Source organism: Chlamydotis macqueenii, chromosome 24, assembly GCF_036417535.1.
Source record: "Chlamydotis macqueenii isolate bChlMac1 chromosome 24, bChlMac1.mat, whole genome shotgun sequence".
NCBI lineage: Eukaryota > Metazoa > Chordata > Aves > Otidiformes > Otididae > Chlamydotis > Chlamydotis macqueenii.
Window position 1 is genome coordinate 1,435,763 of NC_141579.1, and position 19,385 is coordinate 1,455,147.

General features: G+C 48.5%; 1 protein-coding gene across 5 annotated transcripts in view; it reads right to left on the reverse strand.

The window, feature by feature from the left end:
* The window catches only part of ARHGAP32 (Rho GTPase activating protein 32), a 129,491-nt gene that overhangs the window by 60,018 nt on the left and 50,088 nt on the right, over nt 1–19,385 (reverse strand). For 3 of the 5 annotated variants that reach the window (XM_086766232.1, XM_086766231.1, XM_086766229.1), the window contains exon 2: nt 6,905–7,013. In XM_086766232.1, coding sequence (XP_086622358.1) covers nt 6,905–7,009 — 105 coding nt within the window. In that variant the 5' untranslated portion in view covers nt 7,010–7,013. Of the gene's footprint in view, nt 1–6,904; nt 7,014–14,611; nt 14,737–17,695; nt 17,813–19,385 lie in introns of those variants that run through there. The other 2 variants (XM_086766230.1, XM_086766228.1) reach the window with 2 other exon arrangements.

Here is a 19,385-nt window from a genome sequence, read left to right on the forward strand (position 1 = left end):
GCGCGGACGGCGCTCGGGGCCGGAACGGCTGGAGGAATTAGAAGCGGTTCTGATTTTTTAATGTAATCCCACTGTGGGCATTGTGGAACGTGGGGAAGCAGGTACCCAGCCAGAGATGCCTTTAAAACCTCCCGGTAAACGAGAAACGTGATGGAGGGAAGTCAGTAAAAAACGGCAAGTGCTTCCAGTAGGGACACTCTGCACGGTCCTAATCCCACGCCTCAGAAATCTGCATTCAATAAGGCAGATATTTTAATGTGTATCCTTTTTTTTTTTTTGGAGTTTAGGGCTTTAATTCCATTTTCCACTTGGACTGTTCCAGCCAGCACTTACTGCATGGCATGGTGAACAGCGAATTCTTCTCTTTCCAAAGACCACACAGGATGCTGGTTGTTTTTTTTTTTCTACTCCCAGCTTTTCCCTTCCAAAGGGGGAAAAAAAATAAGAAAAAGAAAAAAAAAACAACTTCTAAGCGTTGCCATGAGCTGGGAGATCTCTCATTCCTGAGCCTCAGCGTTGAAGAGGAGTTGGTCCAGGGCATCCATTTAGCATCAAGGATCAGGCTGGCAGAACAAAGAACAGATTCCTGACCACTCATGGATGGCTTTTTCCAATCAAGTTCTCCAGCTCACAGATACGCGGGGAAAACCATCCCCAGCTCAGATGTGAAATAACCAATTTGGGAAGTGGAATCAAGAGTAAAGCAGCTCGGGAGCTCGTTCCAACGGGATAAAATATGTAACTGGTATACAACACACTCAATTTCCAAACCCTCAGCACAACACAGTCACGCGAAGAACGCGTCTACTCGTAACGTGCAATTTATACCAGAAGCTGTCCAGAAACTTCTGGGCAACGGAACAAAAGAGCCGGTTCGTTAACGTCGTTCCAGCGTTATCCGGGAAAACCTGGCCCACGACCACAAACCACTGGAGCAGCTTCCAGCTGCTGGTCGGGAGCTGGGCAGGATTCCTTCTCCTTCCTGACCAAAAACCCTGCTCAGCCTCAACGGGCCAGTTCTCCGAACCAGGTTAGGGAAGGTGACACGTGCTGAGGTGACACTGCTTCCCAGAAATGACCCGGCGTCACTCGGGTGAGGGCAGAACAGGAGCAGCAGAAAGGTCTTTCCACGCTACTGGTCAGGAAAACTGGGAAGACGAATGATGAGCTCTTCCTCACACCACCAAGAACATCAACTCTGCAGAACCTGCTGAGTATCTTCATCCTCCAAGGATGCTTTCTTGCATTCATAAAGTTATCAGCTAAAATTGAGGGATATTTTTCCCTAAAGGCCAATACTTCAGGAAAAAGGCAGAAGCTGAGGCATAAAACCAAAAACCCAGACACACGCGTGCAACCGTAACACACCAGTCCATCCATCCACACCGAGAAGCCAAGAGCAGCCAGGCAGCCACACAAAAACACACAACATAAAAAACAGCAGGGTTTCACGACAGCCTGGCTTGAAGAGGTGAAGCCCATTTTTTTAAAATCCCACCCCAATCCTTCAGCCCCAGGCTACCGGCTCCTATTTCCTCTCACGGGAGCTGCAACTGTTTTAGCGGCTACAGTGCAAGTCCCTGAAACAATCCAGGTTAAAAAAGAGGGAAGTTCAACTTCTTCTGGGGGATTATTTTTAAATGAGATGAGCTCGGCGATTCACTTCCCAGCTCCTCATCCCAGAAACTCTCTCACCGTAACCGTCTCGAGACGGTCCTCTGCAGCACGGGAGGTGGGAGGGAACAATCCAACCCAGAAACTTCTCCCAGGAGATCTCTGCAATATTTCTGGTGCACTTTGAACCCGCGGAAGACCACATCCAGTCCCACAAAGGGACCACGGAGTCAATAAACTGGCCCGTGTCACAGAGAACAGCAGCGATTTTCAGCCTGAAACTGCAAACCAGCTCACACAGGAGGTCACACATCCTCCCAGAACCAGGTCGCAGCCGCCGTCCCACTGATCCTGAGCCAGCTGAGGAAAATTAACTCAATGAGACATGCTGCCTTCGAGGGTGAGAAACGATCTGAAGCCTTACTCCATGGAAAAAGCACGGCAGGAAGCCCCTGCGGCATCCAGCACGGCTTTTCATGGACCAAGCCTAAAGCAAAGATGAAGCGTTGAGGCTACGGGTGCAAAACCGTTGGGTTGCGCAGCCAGAACCGTCTGCAACCACGGGATCTGGTTAAATCCCAAACATCGCGCAGACCTACGCCAGCGCCGCGGTGACCGATGTAAATACAGCCAGACAGAACTGCAGGGGATGATTTAAACACAGTATCCGTTCTGGTTTAATTGAACTCATTTAATTGGCAAACCCAAACGGAAGCCAACGTGCCAATCAAGCGGTTGTCCCGATTTTCAGAGATTCTCGGGGACAAGCTTCACGCTGGGAGCTGGGCTGTGAAATAAAAATGCCTCTCTACCCAAGAGGGAGAGGGCAAGAAAGAACCACACACAAAACATCGTCCCTTGCCAGAACAAAGGAAAAAAGAAAACAAAATACAGGTTAGCGGCGCAGCGCCGGACCAGAACCGCTCTGACCGAGCCTGCTGACCGCTCGGTGTGCTGGAGGGAATGTTATCTCATACCAACGCCGGCATTCCCGAAATCCCATTCCTATCCCGCCGGCATCTTTGTGACCTATCTGCTATGCGGTCTAAGCTGCAGCCATCCACATAAAAATGCTGCCGAGCGCCAGATAGGGAAGACGTACTACAGTTTCTGTAAAAAAACCATCCAAAATGTCAACTTTCACACAGTAAAGGATACTTTATCTCTGGATCTCGGCTGCTGAAACGAGGTCATTTCAGTAAATCACCTTTTGGACGTCACCGTGGTTGACAGGGACAAGGGGATTCACTCCCTAGTTCTCCAGATTTTGCCGGAGTTCCTGGAAGTATCCGTGTTAGCTTGGGTCAGGACTGACATGCTCAGAAACACGCCCGTTTTTTTTTTTTTTATAATTAAAAACCAAACAAGCAAATAAAAATAATTTAACAAGAAAGCCCACCTGCTCCTAGGGTTTGCAGGAGCCACAATCCGGATCTGGGCAGCACGGGGCTGAGTGCCGCACAAAGACTGAAACACAAACCCCGCGCTGAGGAGAGCGAAATCTTTCTTCAAACCTTTACAGTTCACTGATCTCTACGTGCTTTTATAAATCGCACTTAAAAATAGTTTTCTCCTCGCTCACGTCCCAGATTTAAGGGAGCGATGTATTGACGGCTCATTAAAAAGCCCTGATTAGCGTCCCAAGCCACGGCACGTTACCTCACCCGGTACCACAGGCTGGAAATACGACGCATCTCAGAACCCATCCGACCCGAGAGAAGCACTGAGATTATTCCAGGGACATCCCAGCACAGAGTCTAACCCTTGTGCCTTTCCAAAACCTTTGTAAGCCTGTATTTTTCCTAAGAAAACCTGGTTATAGAACAGCAACGCCCGGCTATCACCTCAATAACCTCCTTGCCGACAGCCTCAGGTGGCGTCTTTCCGCGACAGCACAGTTTCAACAGGGTGCAGAAATACAGATTTTTGTATTTACCTCATCACCGTTTCGCCCCCGCTTCCACACAAAATGAAGAGAAATGGAAGAACAAGGGGCTGAGGGTAAGTCAGGTGGCCAAGAATGTAAGGTAAGCGGGATATTAAGTACAAACATCAATTTGTGCTGAAGTTAACGACAGCCTGAGGACAGCTGTTCCGCAGGCCCATGTGAGAAATATTCTACAAAGGCTCTCTTTCACCGCTGCTTTTCCTGTAGCGTAGAAATAGAGCTCTTTTCAGGACCTCACAAGGAAAAGAAACTCCTTCCTTTTAAAATAACATCGCCAGCTCAGAGATGTGTTAGAAGATCCATACACTGCAGTATGACTTGGCTCAAATACGGTTTCTTCATCCCTAAAACTGAGAAGTGTCCGGCAAAGAAAGTCAATACCACCAAGTGCCTTTTCCAAACCAGAGCAGAGAAAGGAAAAACCAGCGCGTGTGAAGGTTACCCAGCGGGCCGGCGGCGCAGCGGGAATCAGAGGCTGAGACAGCGAGAAAAACGGTCTAATATGATCAAATTCTAAAAATACAGAACAAGAGTTGGGGGAGGAATACAAAATACAGCATCCTTGCGGACTCCTCGGGCTGCTGTCTTGTTATCCAGCTCCGGTAAAGCCTGTCCAGCTCCTGCTGCATCTCACTCAGCCTGGTTCTCAAAATCCACAGCGCAGGATTTCCGAACGATGACCAAGTTTCGAGAAGCGCCCAGCCGAACCAGGTCTCCGATACAAAATCCCTTGCCTCTCTGCTAAACCACAAACAAGAACCAAGAAGTTTGAAAAAGCAGGGGAAAGTACGATAAATGTAAAAAAGGCAACAGAAGTCGTCTGCAACGTACGTTCACCTAACTGTGAATGCAGGAACCGCCTCTTCCCAAAGTACAAAAACGCATACAGGAGAGAAATGGATAAGCATCGCGTGAAATTCATGTCAAGGGACAAAGCCTTTGGGTCTCCAGCTCTCTGCCACGGGAAGCAACGGAGAAAACGACTCAACCATGGCCAACCTCCGTTCCGCAGGGGTTGTGGCAGCAAGTAACAACAAAACCTAGAAGTCTAAACACAAATAACTAGCAAAAATTAATTATGCCCCTATGAGAAACTCTCATCCTACGTAAGGAGCGTGCTGTAGGAAAAGGCTAAACCAGATGCTGCTAAAAATGCAAAATGAAGGAAAAAAGCAAGGAAAAAAAAACAATCTCAGGCTTAAAATGATCAGGAAAAAGCCAGAATACAGCAGATGCATTGCTTAGAGTTTAGAAAGTGGCAGTGCTGAACGTTGTCCTGTCAGCATTCACATCTCGTCAATATTCCCGTTTGGCTGTACCAAGCAGAGGTGAGAAGTGGGAATTTGATTCACCCAGCACCGTAAACACGAGCAAGCGAGGTTCTCCTACCCATCTCCAACGCGTTCGGAGGGCCACGAGGTCAGAACAACAAATCCAAGCCTTACAAATCCAGGTTGAGTCGCTTTACACGTAGCCCTGCGCTTCCTCATACCAAACCACCGTGCAGCAGATCCGAGATGGGAATTTTCTTGCTTATCGCCCTCTAAATCTATTTTTTTTACAGCCATCTGGACCCTTCAAGTATTTATATTGCCGGCACAGAGCTGCGCGAGAGGACGTGTTGTAAAAAGTGAATTAATAGTGCAGCGAGAGGAACGTCACGCATACAGAATCACAGAATGGTTTGGGTTGGAAGGGACCTCCAAAGCCCACCCAGCCCAACCCCCTGCCAGGAGCAGGGACATCTCCAACCAGATCAGGTTGCTCAGAGCCCCGGCCAACCTGGCCTGGAACGTTTCCAGGGATGGGGCACCCACCGCCTCGCTGGGCAATGTGTGCATTGCCGGCTCATGTTGAGCTTCTTGTCCAGCAGCACCCCCAAGTCCCTCTCCTCAGGGCCGCTCTCCATCCATTCTCCACCCAGCCTGGATTTGTGCCTGGGATTGCCACGACCGCCTTGGCTGAACGCCGAACAACGTCCGTGAGCGCAAGAACCTTGATGAGAACAGAAGCATCAAGCCAGAACAGGTGAACCTTTCCTTCGCTGTGAATCAACAACGGCAAAAAAAAAACCCAATAACAAATGAGGTGTGCCAGCCAACGTGTGTCAGAGGTGGAGACACCGAATTACAGCCCCGCGTTCCCGAGACGCACCTCGAGGTTACAGACAGCGCGGTGTCAAACCGTGATGTACGGGAGGCCGCCGGCTCCAGGGGACGGAGAAGCGCCGCGCACCGAGGAGGGGAGCGCGCGCCGCTGGCTGAGCGGTGCTGATGAGAACGGACAGCATTCTCAAACAGGCGGCACCGGTGGGAACCGCTGGCCGAGGCGGAGAGAAGGAATATCAAGGAAAAAAAAAAAAAAACTTAGGAAGTGACAATTGCAAAAAGTCAAAATTAACCGTGGATAAGCAAGGAGTCAATTAAAATAAATTAAAATGATAAAATAAATACCTGGCTCACAGGGAGCTCATTACCTACACATTTTCTGAATGGTGTATAAAGAACAGCTAATCCAAAACCTATCTCACATGACCTCGGTGGAAATTAATTGCACTTTAAACTTTAAAGAATCCATGGGGACGAACACCCCTCCGCCCCAATACATCCGGAGAATCCAATCGTCCTCCAGCCCATCTCTCCTGCTGTGGCAATCCAGGAGCGGAGAGCGTACGGCTTCCCACCACCGCACGATCCGCCGCGAGGGAAAAACCCTCACCTGTGCCGCATCCCGGTAAGTAATCTGCCCTCCAGGAGCACGACTACGATGAAGAAAAGGCGGGTCAAGCACTCACTCATTTAAAAATAAAATAAATAAACCAAGGTAATGCAGCTCTCTGTGGCCCACCGTCCATTTGCAGCGTGAGAACGGCGCCCCGGTGCTTGCTTTCTGCAATTCCGTTCCCTGCAGGTCAGCTGGCGTTTTATTTCTGCCGACGTTTTATTTCTGCAGACTGAGCCAGCGCTTCGCTAAAAACCTTATTCTTCCCCAACGCTGCACGCTTCAAAGAGCACGTTTTTACAAGAAGTTCCCCTTCGTGCTCCAAAGCCTGGCTGAAAAAGAGGTTAATGCAGGCTGAAAATCGTTGGCGGACCTTTTAATTGGTTACCAGACCTGCTCTGGGGCACGGATTAATGGGGCAGAAGCATCACGCGGGCTCCTTCCCTCTCCCTCTCCTTGACAAACCGCCAGAGGAAGGAAAATATTTTGGTTTTGTTGAAAGTATGACGCAATCCATTTAAAAACCCAAAACGCAGGGAATATAAATCGACGCAGAACTAGAGTATAAGATTGTTGGGAAGGGAAAATAATGGATCTAGGAACCGCGACGAGGTGTTTTACCATAGCGCTGAGAGTCTCCTCCCAGTCCGGCCGCTCCCTGGGGTGGATGCTCTTCTGAAGCTCGGGGACAAGGTCATCTTCTTCTGTATGTGCAGAGGACTTCATCCTTCTGGAAAAGAGGACAGAGAGGCTTGAATACTCAGGGACAAATTCAACGTAATCTTACGTACCATCTGTTGCGCTGTTCAGTTATGTGGCTCATACAACCACAAAAATGCTTTTATAAACCCAGGAATCTTAAAGAATTCTCAAGCAGGACAAGGGTGTGAATCATTTTATCGAGGTAAACTGCTCTTCAAACAAGGAGTCACCTCTCAGACACCCTACAGAGCGTATTTCAGGCCTACTCGGCCTGGCCAAAGCATTTAACTCTCCTTTGTGCTCCGCGCGAGGTAATTAATGCTCACAGTAATAGCACAGCTGGGTTACAAAGTTATACCCCGTATAATTTTACACCTAGCTCTGTGATCACGTTTCTGCTCTGTGAAAAAAACCAAACGTATCCCGAGGAATACAGGCCTCAAAACCAAAAGTCACGGTGCCTCAGGCCTACGCCGCTAAACGGTTCCGCGTGCCGTTCCCACCGCAGGCGTCACCGATTGAAAGCGGGCCGTCCCTAACGAGGCAAGAAAAAACAAATCTGCATGGTGAAAGCTGGATACATCCAAAAAAAATCGTGCAGGACAACACCATTATTTGGAACATAGAGGCGCAGCGCCAGCTCGGACGGGAGACTTGCACCTTTGCGACACATGTGTTGAAAAGAATTTGATTTTTTAAACCTGAAAATGTGTTGCTCGGCGTGGCGGCTCTTCCATTTCTCCTCCGCGTATCAAGAGTGAGATGATCTGGGCTGTTTCTCCCGGCCCCAGCTCCACCACATGAGAAGTTTGCCGCTTATTTTAACTGAAAGTGAGAGCTGAAACTTGGTGGTGGCAGAGAAAACTGCTGAATACGCACGGAAGAGTAGGGCCAAAAAGGGGGAATCATAGAACCACAAGATGGTTTGGGTTGGAAGGGACCTGCAAAGCCCACCCAGCCCAACCCCCCTGCCAGGAGCAGGGACATCTCCAACCAGATCAGGTTGCTCAGAGCCCCATCCAACCTGGCCTGGGATGTTTCCAGGGATGGGGCATCCACCACCTCCCTGGGCAACCTGGGCCACTGCTCCACCACCCTCAGCGTAAAAAATTTTTTCCTAATATCTGATCTGAATCTAGGAAAGCAGCGACGCAAGACGCTCCTCGTTACGCTACTTCAGACTTGACGGGAGCTCTGCGTTCCCAAGGATGACACGGAGACGGAAGCCGAAGCACAGGGTCTGGCCTCGTCCCAAGACAAATTCAGAACATTTTATATATATACGTGTAATTATATACACGCATTTTAACGCGCACGTGTATTATGTCTATTTGATGTTATTTTAATTCATAGAGCAAATAAATAGCCCACCGTACGCAGGTCTGATTCTCCACACGTGTCAGGCCACAACAAAACTAACTGTCTCGTTTCACCCTGTTTCACGGGAGGGGAAAATAGCACTTAAAACATATATTTTGTAAACATTAACGGCCAAATAAATTAAAGAAGCCGCTCTGTTCCATAAGCTTGACATTTGGCCCCTTTATGGGAGTTGTAAATGACTGAAAACTCACTGCAAAACGAGAACAGAATATATTTTTTTTTTTATTTTAAAGGACACTTCTTCATTTAGCAGCTCCAACTGCCCTTCCAACGCAACCTGACACCATGATATTTAATAAAAGTTCTGGCTGTAGAGAGGCCATTAAGCAATCTCTCTTCAGATGAACGAATCCTCCTTCGTTGTAAATTGAGAATCAAACGTACCGGAACAAACGTTTACAGGACATTTCACAAAAGGCGCAGCCCCTGTTCACGCCCGGTCTTTAAAGTTCTGGGGTAGGTCAAGTTGATGGATTTCCAGTCAGAGCTTGTACGCCTGTCCAGGATGCAACTGGATCAAGAAAACATCTGACGTCCTCTTCCATGTTCTCATTTGCTGGTCCCGTATCTGCTTATCAGGAATGAAAACCCATTGGCGCCGTTCTCCCAATGGTCACAAGGAGCGCGCCTCAAAGGCAGAGGAGCACAGGTGCTTGATGGGATGAGGATGTGAATATCCAGCTCGATGCCCTTAAATTCTACTGCTGCGTTGGGTTTATAATACGGGAAATGTTTAATGCTACTTCCATTAGATAAAAAGTTTCCCGGTGGGTTTGAAGGAGCCCCGCCATCCACAAATACAAGATGTTTCCACGCTTCTGCTTGTGCCAGGGGAGGAAGAATCATAAAAAGTGGGTTTGTAGAAACAGATCCTGAAATCCAACAGCGGAGGAGAACGGATGGAAACTCTTAAAATGTTGTGAGATTCCCACAAGGATGTTCGTTCCCCATGTTCAGGTTCTTACCATCAACGTGTCCCACCAGTAGGAGTAACACAATTGTCGTGGACTTTGATGCCACCGAGACGCTGATGACACGCAGATTAATAACTCTCTCCGGGAGGCCGTGAAGGTGTCGACAAATCGCTTCCAGAGGTGCCCGACGGTTCGAAAGTCACATGCTAGCACAGAAGCACGAAGCCTTCTGAATGTCAGAGTCCTCGTACCAGATAGTTAATTGTCTCCTCGACAGCTACTCGTTTGGGACCGGCTATATATTTTTTTAAATTAAATGCCAAGCGTGATCTTTAGGTTGCGCTCCCCCAGGCATTTCAGCTTGCCTTGCCGCTTCTCCCACAAATGACTTTTCCGTCTGACCTCCATTTAAGAGGCGAGCGCCGACGATAACTGATTTCTCACTTTATTTATTATTTATAACACACTGTTGTTGTGCCTGGAGACTTCTCAGCCGATGTGAAAGCACAGCTCTGCCCCACAGAACCAAGGATTCAAGATTTCAAGCTCCACACAGTGATGTTTTCTGAGATATAAATTTTACCAAGCCAAATTTAAACAAGGCCTGAGCCGACACAAATCTATACTGAAAACCAACGAGCTTCACAGACTATCTGATAAAAATTGCTATTTTTGCCGCTCAAACAATTTGCGCAAAAGGCCAAAATAACGCAGTCGTTACCAGGGCGCTAAAGAGGAATTACGGATCAAGCTTCTCATCACTCGCAAACGCAGTGTGCAGGGAACTGTATATCCACTGGGCTCATCTTCCTCGCTCCTAGCAACCGCGTTTGTCTTCAACAAGCGCTCTTCAGTTTGACACCGTCAACAGATACCGCTCCGGAAAGAGGAGAAGAGCGGAGACAGCAGATAGCAATCAAAACGGGACGGCGATGCCGTGCTGCAAGTCCAGGAGGCAGCAGAATCGCGGAATCACAGGATGGTTTGGGTTGGAGGGGACCTTAAAGATCATCCAGTTGCACCCCCACCTCCACCGGGGGCAGGGACACCTTCCACCAGCCCAGGTCGCCCAGCACCCCGTCCAACCTGGCCTTGGGCACTGCCAAGATTGGTTTTGAAACCAAATCGTGTACATCACAGCAACAAAGATACTTTTAACAGACGTTACAGTACCAGAATCTCTCGCTTTTCCCATTTTCAAATTCCAAATTCGGTCTGGTAAAACCTTCTGTCTATCACAAGAGAAATCTCTTTCTCTTGAGGAGAAAAAAAAAAAACCTCTTTTTTTTCCATTAACCTTTCATTTAAGAATACCTGACATGAGAAAAACATTTTTATTAAATGAAAGCCGGGAAGTTTTAAATTAAAAAACCTTTTTAATTCTGCGGTATCGCTTGATTAATTTTTCAAAATGCCAGAGTGGACACGGACGCCCTTCCACTGGTAACAGACTTCTGCAGAGGGAAGCAGAGAAGGTCAACAGTGCTGCAGAGACTAATTAACAAATTGGTTTCTTGCCCTGCTCCAGCTCTCTGGACGTGTTTAAGACAAGCTCCGATACAGGCAGACACCTCAGTTACCTTTGCTCGAGGGTTCAGCTGAGTTTTGTTTATTAACCTGCAGGAATGCCTAAACCACGCTTCCCAACCGCCAACCCAACGCCGCCGTGCCTACTGAACCATGCCCTGCAATCCACGTCTACGCGTTCTTTTCTTTATTGTTTCTTTTCCTCCAAACACCTTCTGTAAGCATACCGTAAGGTCAACCCCAAAGCACCTTCAGTCGATCTCCTCTAAACTTGAAAGCAACAAACAGCAACCGGAGGTCAACAGGCCCAGCCTCTTCTCATCCTGGCTCTTCTGCCGCAGTTTTGGCAGCTTCGTTTACTCCTTCTTGTCTAAGAATTTTGTTGAACTGGGCTGGAATAATTTGCATTCAGCTTTTGCATAACTAGAACTTCTTTAAACACTTTATTCTTGGAATGTTCAGCTTTTTTTACAAGCTCTGAGCCATGTTCTTAGTTATTAAGAAGCTTTATAAAAGCAGTCACAGAATCCTCATGGTTTTGCACACAGAGATTACTGAACAAACCTGTTCTTTCGTTTGGCAACACATTAAAGATGTGTTTTACTAGGTGCTTGGCCTTTTCTTTCAGAAGAACATAGTGACAGTCAACTAAAAAATTCCTCAGGAACAGGTTTCTCTTACCGCTTTGGCCCAGTATAAGAAAAGGAATTAGGAAACCTCTGACAATTAGAGCCCTGGTTTGGATGGTCTGAGCGATCTGCGCTCCAGTCCTGGTGAAACTGGGCTCAGACGCCTGCCGCTCCCTTTCCTCCCCCAAATGACAGCAGGACAGGCACCAGCTCACCAAGCTCTTACTCAAAACCTGCACTTCCTTTGCAATCTCCTCCCTTTGTTTATTTGTTAAGATTACGCTTTCTTCTGGGCCAGCCCTTCATCTCAGTAGTTGGACTTAAAGAATCATAGAATGGTTTGGATTGGAAGGGACCCTCAAGGGCCATCTAAATCCAACCCCCCTGCAAGGAGCAGGGACATCTCCAACCAGATCAGGTTGCTCAGGCTTGATGATCTTGGAGGTCTCTTCCAACCTTAAGATTCTATGGTTCTGAGACTCTATGATTCACGTCTTCCCCACTGCCCAGCAAAAGCCGTTCCGATCTTCGCTGGAGTCTTCAAATATCACCGTAACACAACGCGGCAATAAAACCCATCTATGTACAGCTAATCCAAATGTGGCAAAGATCAACATACACCTCAAAACTGCAAAGCACAACCTGAGCCTCCATCCAAGGACATTCATCCGGGCTGATCTCCTGTTTTTTTGGAGTTCAGTGCCGAGGCAAAGCCACGGTAAGTTCAATCTCTCCTCACAGAAGCATATACTGGAAAAACGATGCTTTCAGCACATGGAGTGATCAAGCGCAATCAACTCATCTGTTGCAATTAGCCTCGCACGCTGTTAAGCGATAACTGTTCATAACACGAAACAACATTTAGACCTTGTCCCTTCAGCTAGCTGCTCCGCAGGGAAATCCTTTCTCCAGCTGAAACTTTTCTGCGGAGCCAGACATGATACCATGTCAACGGTATCACCAGCAAAGATGAATCTGCTCAGTCCTTTCCGTGCCTGAAGATCACCACTAACACTTTTCACTATTATAATTCCGACTGGATTGCTCTTGACCAGCTACATGGAGCTCTACAACCGCGCTAAATCATCAGAAACAGATTTAAGAAGAAGATAAAGGTGCTACAGGGGCGTAAACATCTCACAGTGGTTCAGAGCACATTTCCATTCTTACCTTGTGCAGAACCAACAGACCCAACGCCGATACAGTGACAAAAAATAAATCCAAACCCACCACACAGGAAAGAGATCACCGATCTCCCTCGCCTTGAGTTCTCGGGGACACAGCTGCACCCGCTGCTGCCCAACCATTCCTACCTTCAACACCCACACGCGTGGTTTTGGTACCAAAGCTCGTGAGCCGGCACGCGCGTCTGCTGGGAATGGAAACCCCGCTGCGAGGTTTCCTGCTGCCACGGAGATGGATAGCGAAAGAACAATTAGCCAAGGCTTCAGCCTGATTTCGATTTGTTTTTCTTTCTGGAGGAGAGACTGAGAGATGGTACATCACACAACAAAACCGTTAACTCTGAAGGCTACTGAGAGGAACACAACACTGAAACACCGTGTGGAACCTGAGGGATTTTACCGTTGTCCAGTGCACGCTGACCCCCAACTACACTGCACCCTGCACCTGCCTATGCCAGGGGACTACAAAATGTCCAGCCATGGACCGTCTGCATCAAAGGAGACAAGAGGTGAGCAAAGAGAGAACCTCCATCCATTTTCCAAAGACGCACAGTAACTCGAGTGACCTGACCAGTATTTCAGGGGAAGACTGAGCCTGAAGCAGCAATAACTTCACCTTCACAGTTCCCAACCCACGGCCCGTAAACACCAACCATCTCACCGGGGCCTGGAGTTAAACAACAGGATGGAGGGAGAACGTCACCCTCCTGTGCAGACTGCAGGATCACACGCTCTGCCCTCATCCAGTCCTTTCCACGAAACGTTCCAGACCGATGTAGAAGACAAGAGCTGCCCCCAGCCCAGCTGACCCCTAGATAATTCGGGCCCTCTCTCAGAGAACGCAGGAGAGCGTTGCAGTCGGCCGTTTCCTATTCCGCAGCTCTGACCGCTGAGGTTTTACACAACACCTCCTCCTCTCCCTTCCCCGTTACCCTCTTCCAAAAAACAGAGGGCGAGAAAGCAATAAGCTATGTACGGAGAGACTTACTGGGACCACTAACCACAGAGGAACTGGGCTGCAGAGATCAGCATCATCAAAGTTCAGCTGCACGGGGATGCAGCTTTCCAAAACGGGGAGAAGCAAGAACCTAACAGATTCCTCAGAGACCTCCTTTTGACTTTGGCCACCCCCTGTCCTGCAGAGCTTCCTGGAGGTCTGGCAGATCCCATCCTGACATGGACCTGTGTCTCTGTGCCCAGTGGAGAGAAGCTCTGTCAACGCTGGAGCGGAGGACCCGAGGTTGTAAGCGTGCTGCAATGCCTCATTCTGCGACATCACCCGAATCCTTTGGGAATGCCAGAGCTCAGGAAAAAGAACAGTTTTGTGTTGTTGTTTTTTCTAATTAATGGGGGGGGGAGCATCTGAAACACAAACAGTTTGGGGGGGGGTGCAAAAAGAGGTCAAGCTTCTGGTTTGGGTTTTTTTTTTTAATTTGCAAAGCAAACTACGAGCAACAAAACATTACAGCAACAACCTGCGCCTAAGGACAAGGACATTTTAAAACTGAAAAAAAACTGTCAGCCAGGAGTTTTCACCCTTTTAAAATAAAATGTATTAATTGCCCTGCTGCCCAATTTTGTGGGTTTTTATTTTACGTCAGGCAGGCCAAGAAAGCCCCTAAAACACCAACCCAATTCGAAAGGCACACGGAAGGGAGGACAAAGAAAGAGGAAAAAAGTGAAACACAAATTCATAAACAAGTGAAAATCAAAAAGATATTCCCAGAACAAAAAGAGGACCCTGGCTCTAATGCAGAATAGAGGATAAAAACACGAGAGGTGTTTAATTGCCCAAGCAGACGCCAGCAGTGAAATGTATGAAAAAAGCAAAAGCAAACGAGGTTTCTGTCCCCTCAGTCAGGAGATAACACGTCCGCGTTCGCCGGCTGCCTCTGTGTCAGGAAAAGCAATAATTTCAAAACATTACCACAGGAATAACAGCTTAGGGAGCGCGGGACAAATCCCGCCGCGGGTACGTTCCTCACTCACCCCGACCGCAGGGAGGGACCGCGGGAGCATCTGCGAGGGGTTCCGCTGGGCTGGAAACCGGTGCGGCTATCTTAAACGCAGGAGGAAAGGAGAAAGGTACGTGACAAACCCATCCGAGGCTCCGGGAAGCAAGCCGCGCAAATGACTGTTGAGTTGGGCAATGACTCAGCAGGAGAAAAAAAAAAAAAAAAAAAAAGGAAAAAAAAAAAAAGAAAAAATATAGCAGCAGATAGGGAAGTCTTTTCCATGAAAAATGACAGGCACCATCAAAAAATAAGCAAAATAAATAGAAACAAGAGTTCCCAGCCTGGAATTCTGCCTAGTCCCGTCAGCTCTGCGCAGAAAGTTGTTTCTCCTCGCCAGCCGTCCTTTATCGCCCTGTGAGGCACACCTGAGCGAGCAGAGCAGCAAACCGCGCTGCCTTTAACCCCTGCTTCCCCAGGAACTCTGCCTGGGAAGGCTGATCACGCGCTTTTCTGGGTGAGCAACACGGAAGGAAGGCAAAGGAGGGACAGCAGAAGGAAAACGCTGGGGATCCGCCACAAACTGCCCTTCTCCTGGCCCATGGAGCCAACAAACGCGGCCAGGACAGAAGAGGACAGCAGATTTCTGCACCTCCTCTGTGGTTCTCCTGAGCATCCAGGCAGCCTGAACCACGCAGCGAAGTTCACTGAAACGTAAGGAGATGCTTACGTGCTTTGCAAGGCTGAGGTAGAAAAAAAAAACCCAAAATGTATCAGGTAACCGTAATTCCTTCCCATCGTTCTTCACCGGCAAAGCCAACCACGTGAAAAACGCCGTGCCTTATCGCTTCCTTCTCCCCTGCCCTTACAATCGCTGCTGGCGCGGTTCCACCGGTGTAAATTCCACGCGGTACCTCGGCCACCGTCTTGCTTACGCACCGGGGTCGTAAACGCCGAGAGGACGCCAACGCCTTCTCCGCGCAGAACAGATCTGCGTAACCACGCTGGCTAAAGCACGGAGCTATTCCCACTCCCGAGCGCAACGTCCCTCCTCCCCAGACCACGACGTATGGTGGGGCGACGAGGTTATCGGGAAGAGATAACGCACACAACGCGTTAATTCTTTCCCAGTTCCTATCGCATCGCGTCGGAAGCCGGAATATTTCGCTGCAACCTTTAATCGGCCTGACTGCCGCTGGCTGTAATAAAAAGCCCTCTTGGGAAAATAAATAAATAGACAATAAAGCCTTAACTGATCTGGTAGAGCGCTGCCCAGCGAAAGCACGCCGTCCGATGATTTTTAAGCCGTTCAAGAGGGTTGCAGGTGCATTACGCTAAGCTAAAACAGAGCTCTTCAGGATTTTTTTTTTTTTCCCTCCCCTCTCAGTAATGACGATGGTTTTAGAAGAGAAACCCGCAAAAGGGGCTTTTTAGCGCACAGTGAATAACTCGGCGAAGAGAGACGGCTGGGAGAGAATAGGTTAAAAAAATAAAAAAAAGGTAAGAATATAGCAAGCAAAGGAATAAAATCGTAACATATAATACAAATTTTTTACGCTGAGGGTGGTGGAGCACTGGCCCAGGTTGCCCAGAGAGGCGGTGGATGCCCCAGCCCTGGAAACGTTCCAGGCCAGGTTGGCCGGGGCTCTGAGCAACCTGATCTGGTTGGAGATGTCCCTGCTCCTTGCAGGGGGGGTTGGGCTGGGTGGGCTTTGAAGGTCCCTTCCCACCCAAACCATTCTGTGATTCTACGATACAGGAGCTGGATCTCTCTTATTTCACGAGAAGGTTCATTTCTGAGCCAGGCTCCTCCTCCCCGCAGAACGCAGAACGAAACCGCAAACAGAAGAGAAAAGAAGAATCAGCTGCTCTGTCCTCATCGCTGAAATACATCAGATTAATCAGGTAATCCGAGAATTTTTACATTTAATGTAGGACTTAGCGATGTGTTTTGCACGAAAACTCTCGGCACTTCTTTCCATAAGTTCCCCAAGATCCTCACGGTCAATTATAAAAGTTTTCCAAGCAAAATCTAAATAATCTGTGAACTACGCTAGCGTCCTTTATTTTTCCTGTAGAAATGAAAAGGCGATGCCATCCCGAGCGGACGCCTCCCATTAAGATTTGGAACCCCCAAAGGAGGGAGCGCAGTCAGCACGCTGCCACGCACTTGCTATTGCACGGAGAGCCGGACAGGCTCCATTAATTTCTTTTAGCACGCTGAGGATGCCTACGTAGGAGAGCTGGGAGCAGACCGGGAAAGGATGCTTGAGAGAGAAGAGGTGCTATCAGCAGGCACTGGGGTAACTTATTTACGGAAAGAGCAAATCCTAACGCGCTGCGCGTGGAACTCACTGGTCGCTGGCTCCCTTGGAATTCCCAATAAACCTTTTCCCAAATATTTCAGTTTTATCTGACGAACGGAACACAGCCGCAAAGGCAACGTCGTTAGCGGGAGCGGGTATGTAAGCAGCAATAAGAAGCGCTTGCAGTTTCTGTTTCAGTACTTCCCCTCTTCAAACAGACAGAAGATGATGAAATTCTTCCCAAAACCTGTATTTCTTGTTTGCTACCCGTGCTGCGCACACAACCGTGCTTTCCACAACCTGAGGAGTGACGATGAAACACCTCCAAAACCCCAGAGACAGCTCTCAGAGCACTTCGCTGCCAGGAATCTCAACTCACTTGGTAGCCAAAGGGACCGGAACATCGGCCCAGAGCTCATCGGCGCCCAACGAAGGACAGCGACGTCGACTCGCGGTCGCGCAGAATTCACGCTCACCCGCTGCCCGGGAGTTTTCGACGCCGGCACCCTGCCAGAAGCCTTTTTCCTCTCCCGACCTCGGCACTTTGAAATGTTTCTCGAGTCTTTTAGGCCAAACATCAAACACCAACCCATTTCTTTCCCTGCAAGTAACAGCAGGGCGAGTTGCCCACAAAACTCCCTGCAATCGTACATTTTATTTATAATGGCACAAATCCTTTTCCCAGTAGCAATGTGAAGTTCTTTCCTACGAATCTTCCAATTTCTCTCCGTCTGCATTCCCTGGGAAAACTTTTTCCTTACCAGGCACCAAGAAAACTTGGTGTACGCGTTAAAAAACATCCCCCAAAAAATTACCTTCTGTTCTTCCATGAGGGGATGTGTCAGGATTTTTCCCACTTCAGAGGCACTTTTTGACTCAAAAAGAGGCCAGGTACTAATTAAAAAGCCTACTAATTAAATCGGCTGGTGTTCAGCAACGCTCTTCCACCTCGGTGGGCGTTTGTTACCACCGCCGTATCCCGTGTCGATAAACCGTTAGCCGTAATCGGACACGAAACCTCACTGGCTGCATGGCTGAGACCAACACCTTCTCTTCCCCTGGCTGCTGTGGAGCTGGAGTTCCAGAAACACAGCGCATATTTTGAAGTGAACGCGATATTTCGCAGTAATTCAACAGGATATGTAAAAATAATTAAGAGACTGGAAGAAGCCGTAAGAGAGTCCAGAAATAAAGAGATGGAGAAATCCCTTTGGAAGTCCTGGCAGTTGTGTTCCGCGCTCTCTAAATTAAGCGCTGTAGTCGCTCTGGTGAAGTACTGGACCACACGTTGCTCTTCGCTCCTGCCAGTACAAGGGAAGCGAGGTCGTCACGGACGAGATCGGCGTGCGCCCTGGCCGGCCCCGAGCACGGGCAAGAGAAACGCAGCACCAACAGGCAGAGAAAAAGGCAAAGCCCTCTCCGTGTGACACCGAGGATTTCTGACATCCTCACCGCTACTCTCCTTTGAGTAGACAGGACGGAAAAGGCCTAGAAGGAGGTTTCTTACGCACGTGCACACGCCGCTGTTGCCTCCAAGGGGAGCAGAGCCACCCATAACCCGTGGAACCACCAGCTGCCTACACGAATACTTGTCCCTTTTTTTCAGCCCTAGATTAACCCATCCCGGCTTTCAAACCCACACAAACTCCATCCTCAAAGCAGCACGTTGAAAAAACTTGCACGCAGAGACCCAACAGCGCTTCCCTCCACCCTTGCAAGCCAAGTCTTCGCTGATGCTTTGCTGTCTGCAAACAAACTGGTGGGGATTCTTCCACACGATGTACTTTGACGGGACTCAGCGTTAGATGCCAGACTGAAGGAGCAGCTGCATTCCAGCTGGCACAGCCACACTCGCTCTTCCTCGCAGAGCCAGCAGCCAAGAAGGTTCAAGAAATTCCAGCCTTACTCTTTCCTGGCTGTTTTCTGTGTAAGCGCGGTCGAGCAGACATTCCATTGTTCAACTGACTGCACGTTGACTCATCTGAAAATAATTTAGAGGATTTACAATTATCCTTGCTCTGACATTTCCTCAGCAAAAAAAAAAAAAAAGAAATGAGGAATAAGGAAAATCATAATCAAGAAACTCAATTCAATTTTATCTGAAGGGAAATCTTTATCTTTACAAAGATTAAAAACCCTACAGCTCTGACTGGAAAAAAAAAGGATGGAGCAACGAATAAAAGTCGCTTCAGGTTTTACATGTGAATTTTGAGATTTAAAAGTTTACATTTTAAACGAGCAAAGAGGTAATTTTGAGCTTAAAAAAGGATTGGAAAAGGTCCGCACAAACGGGTCCAGTACAGACCACAGGGTTGTATGCAGGGTCTGTCCGCATCCAGAATTATTTGTGAGCGGCTGTTTCTGAGAAGTTCCACGTGTGGTCCAGCCCTTGAAAGGGAGAGTGTGTTCAAAACCAGAGACATGCGCTGGAGAACAGGGGTCTGTTTGATTCCAGCGCCTCCACTGTTTGCTAACGTACATCATCTCCACCAACGCAACTCCTCC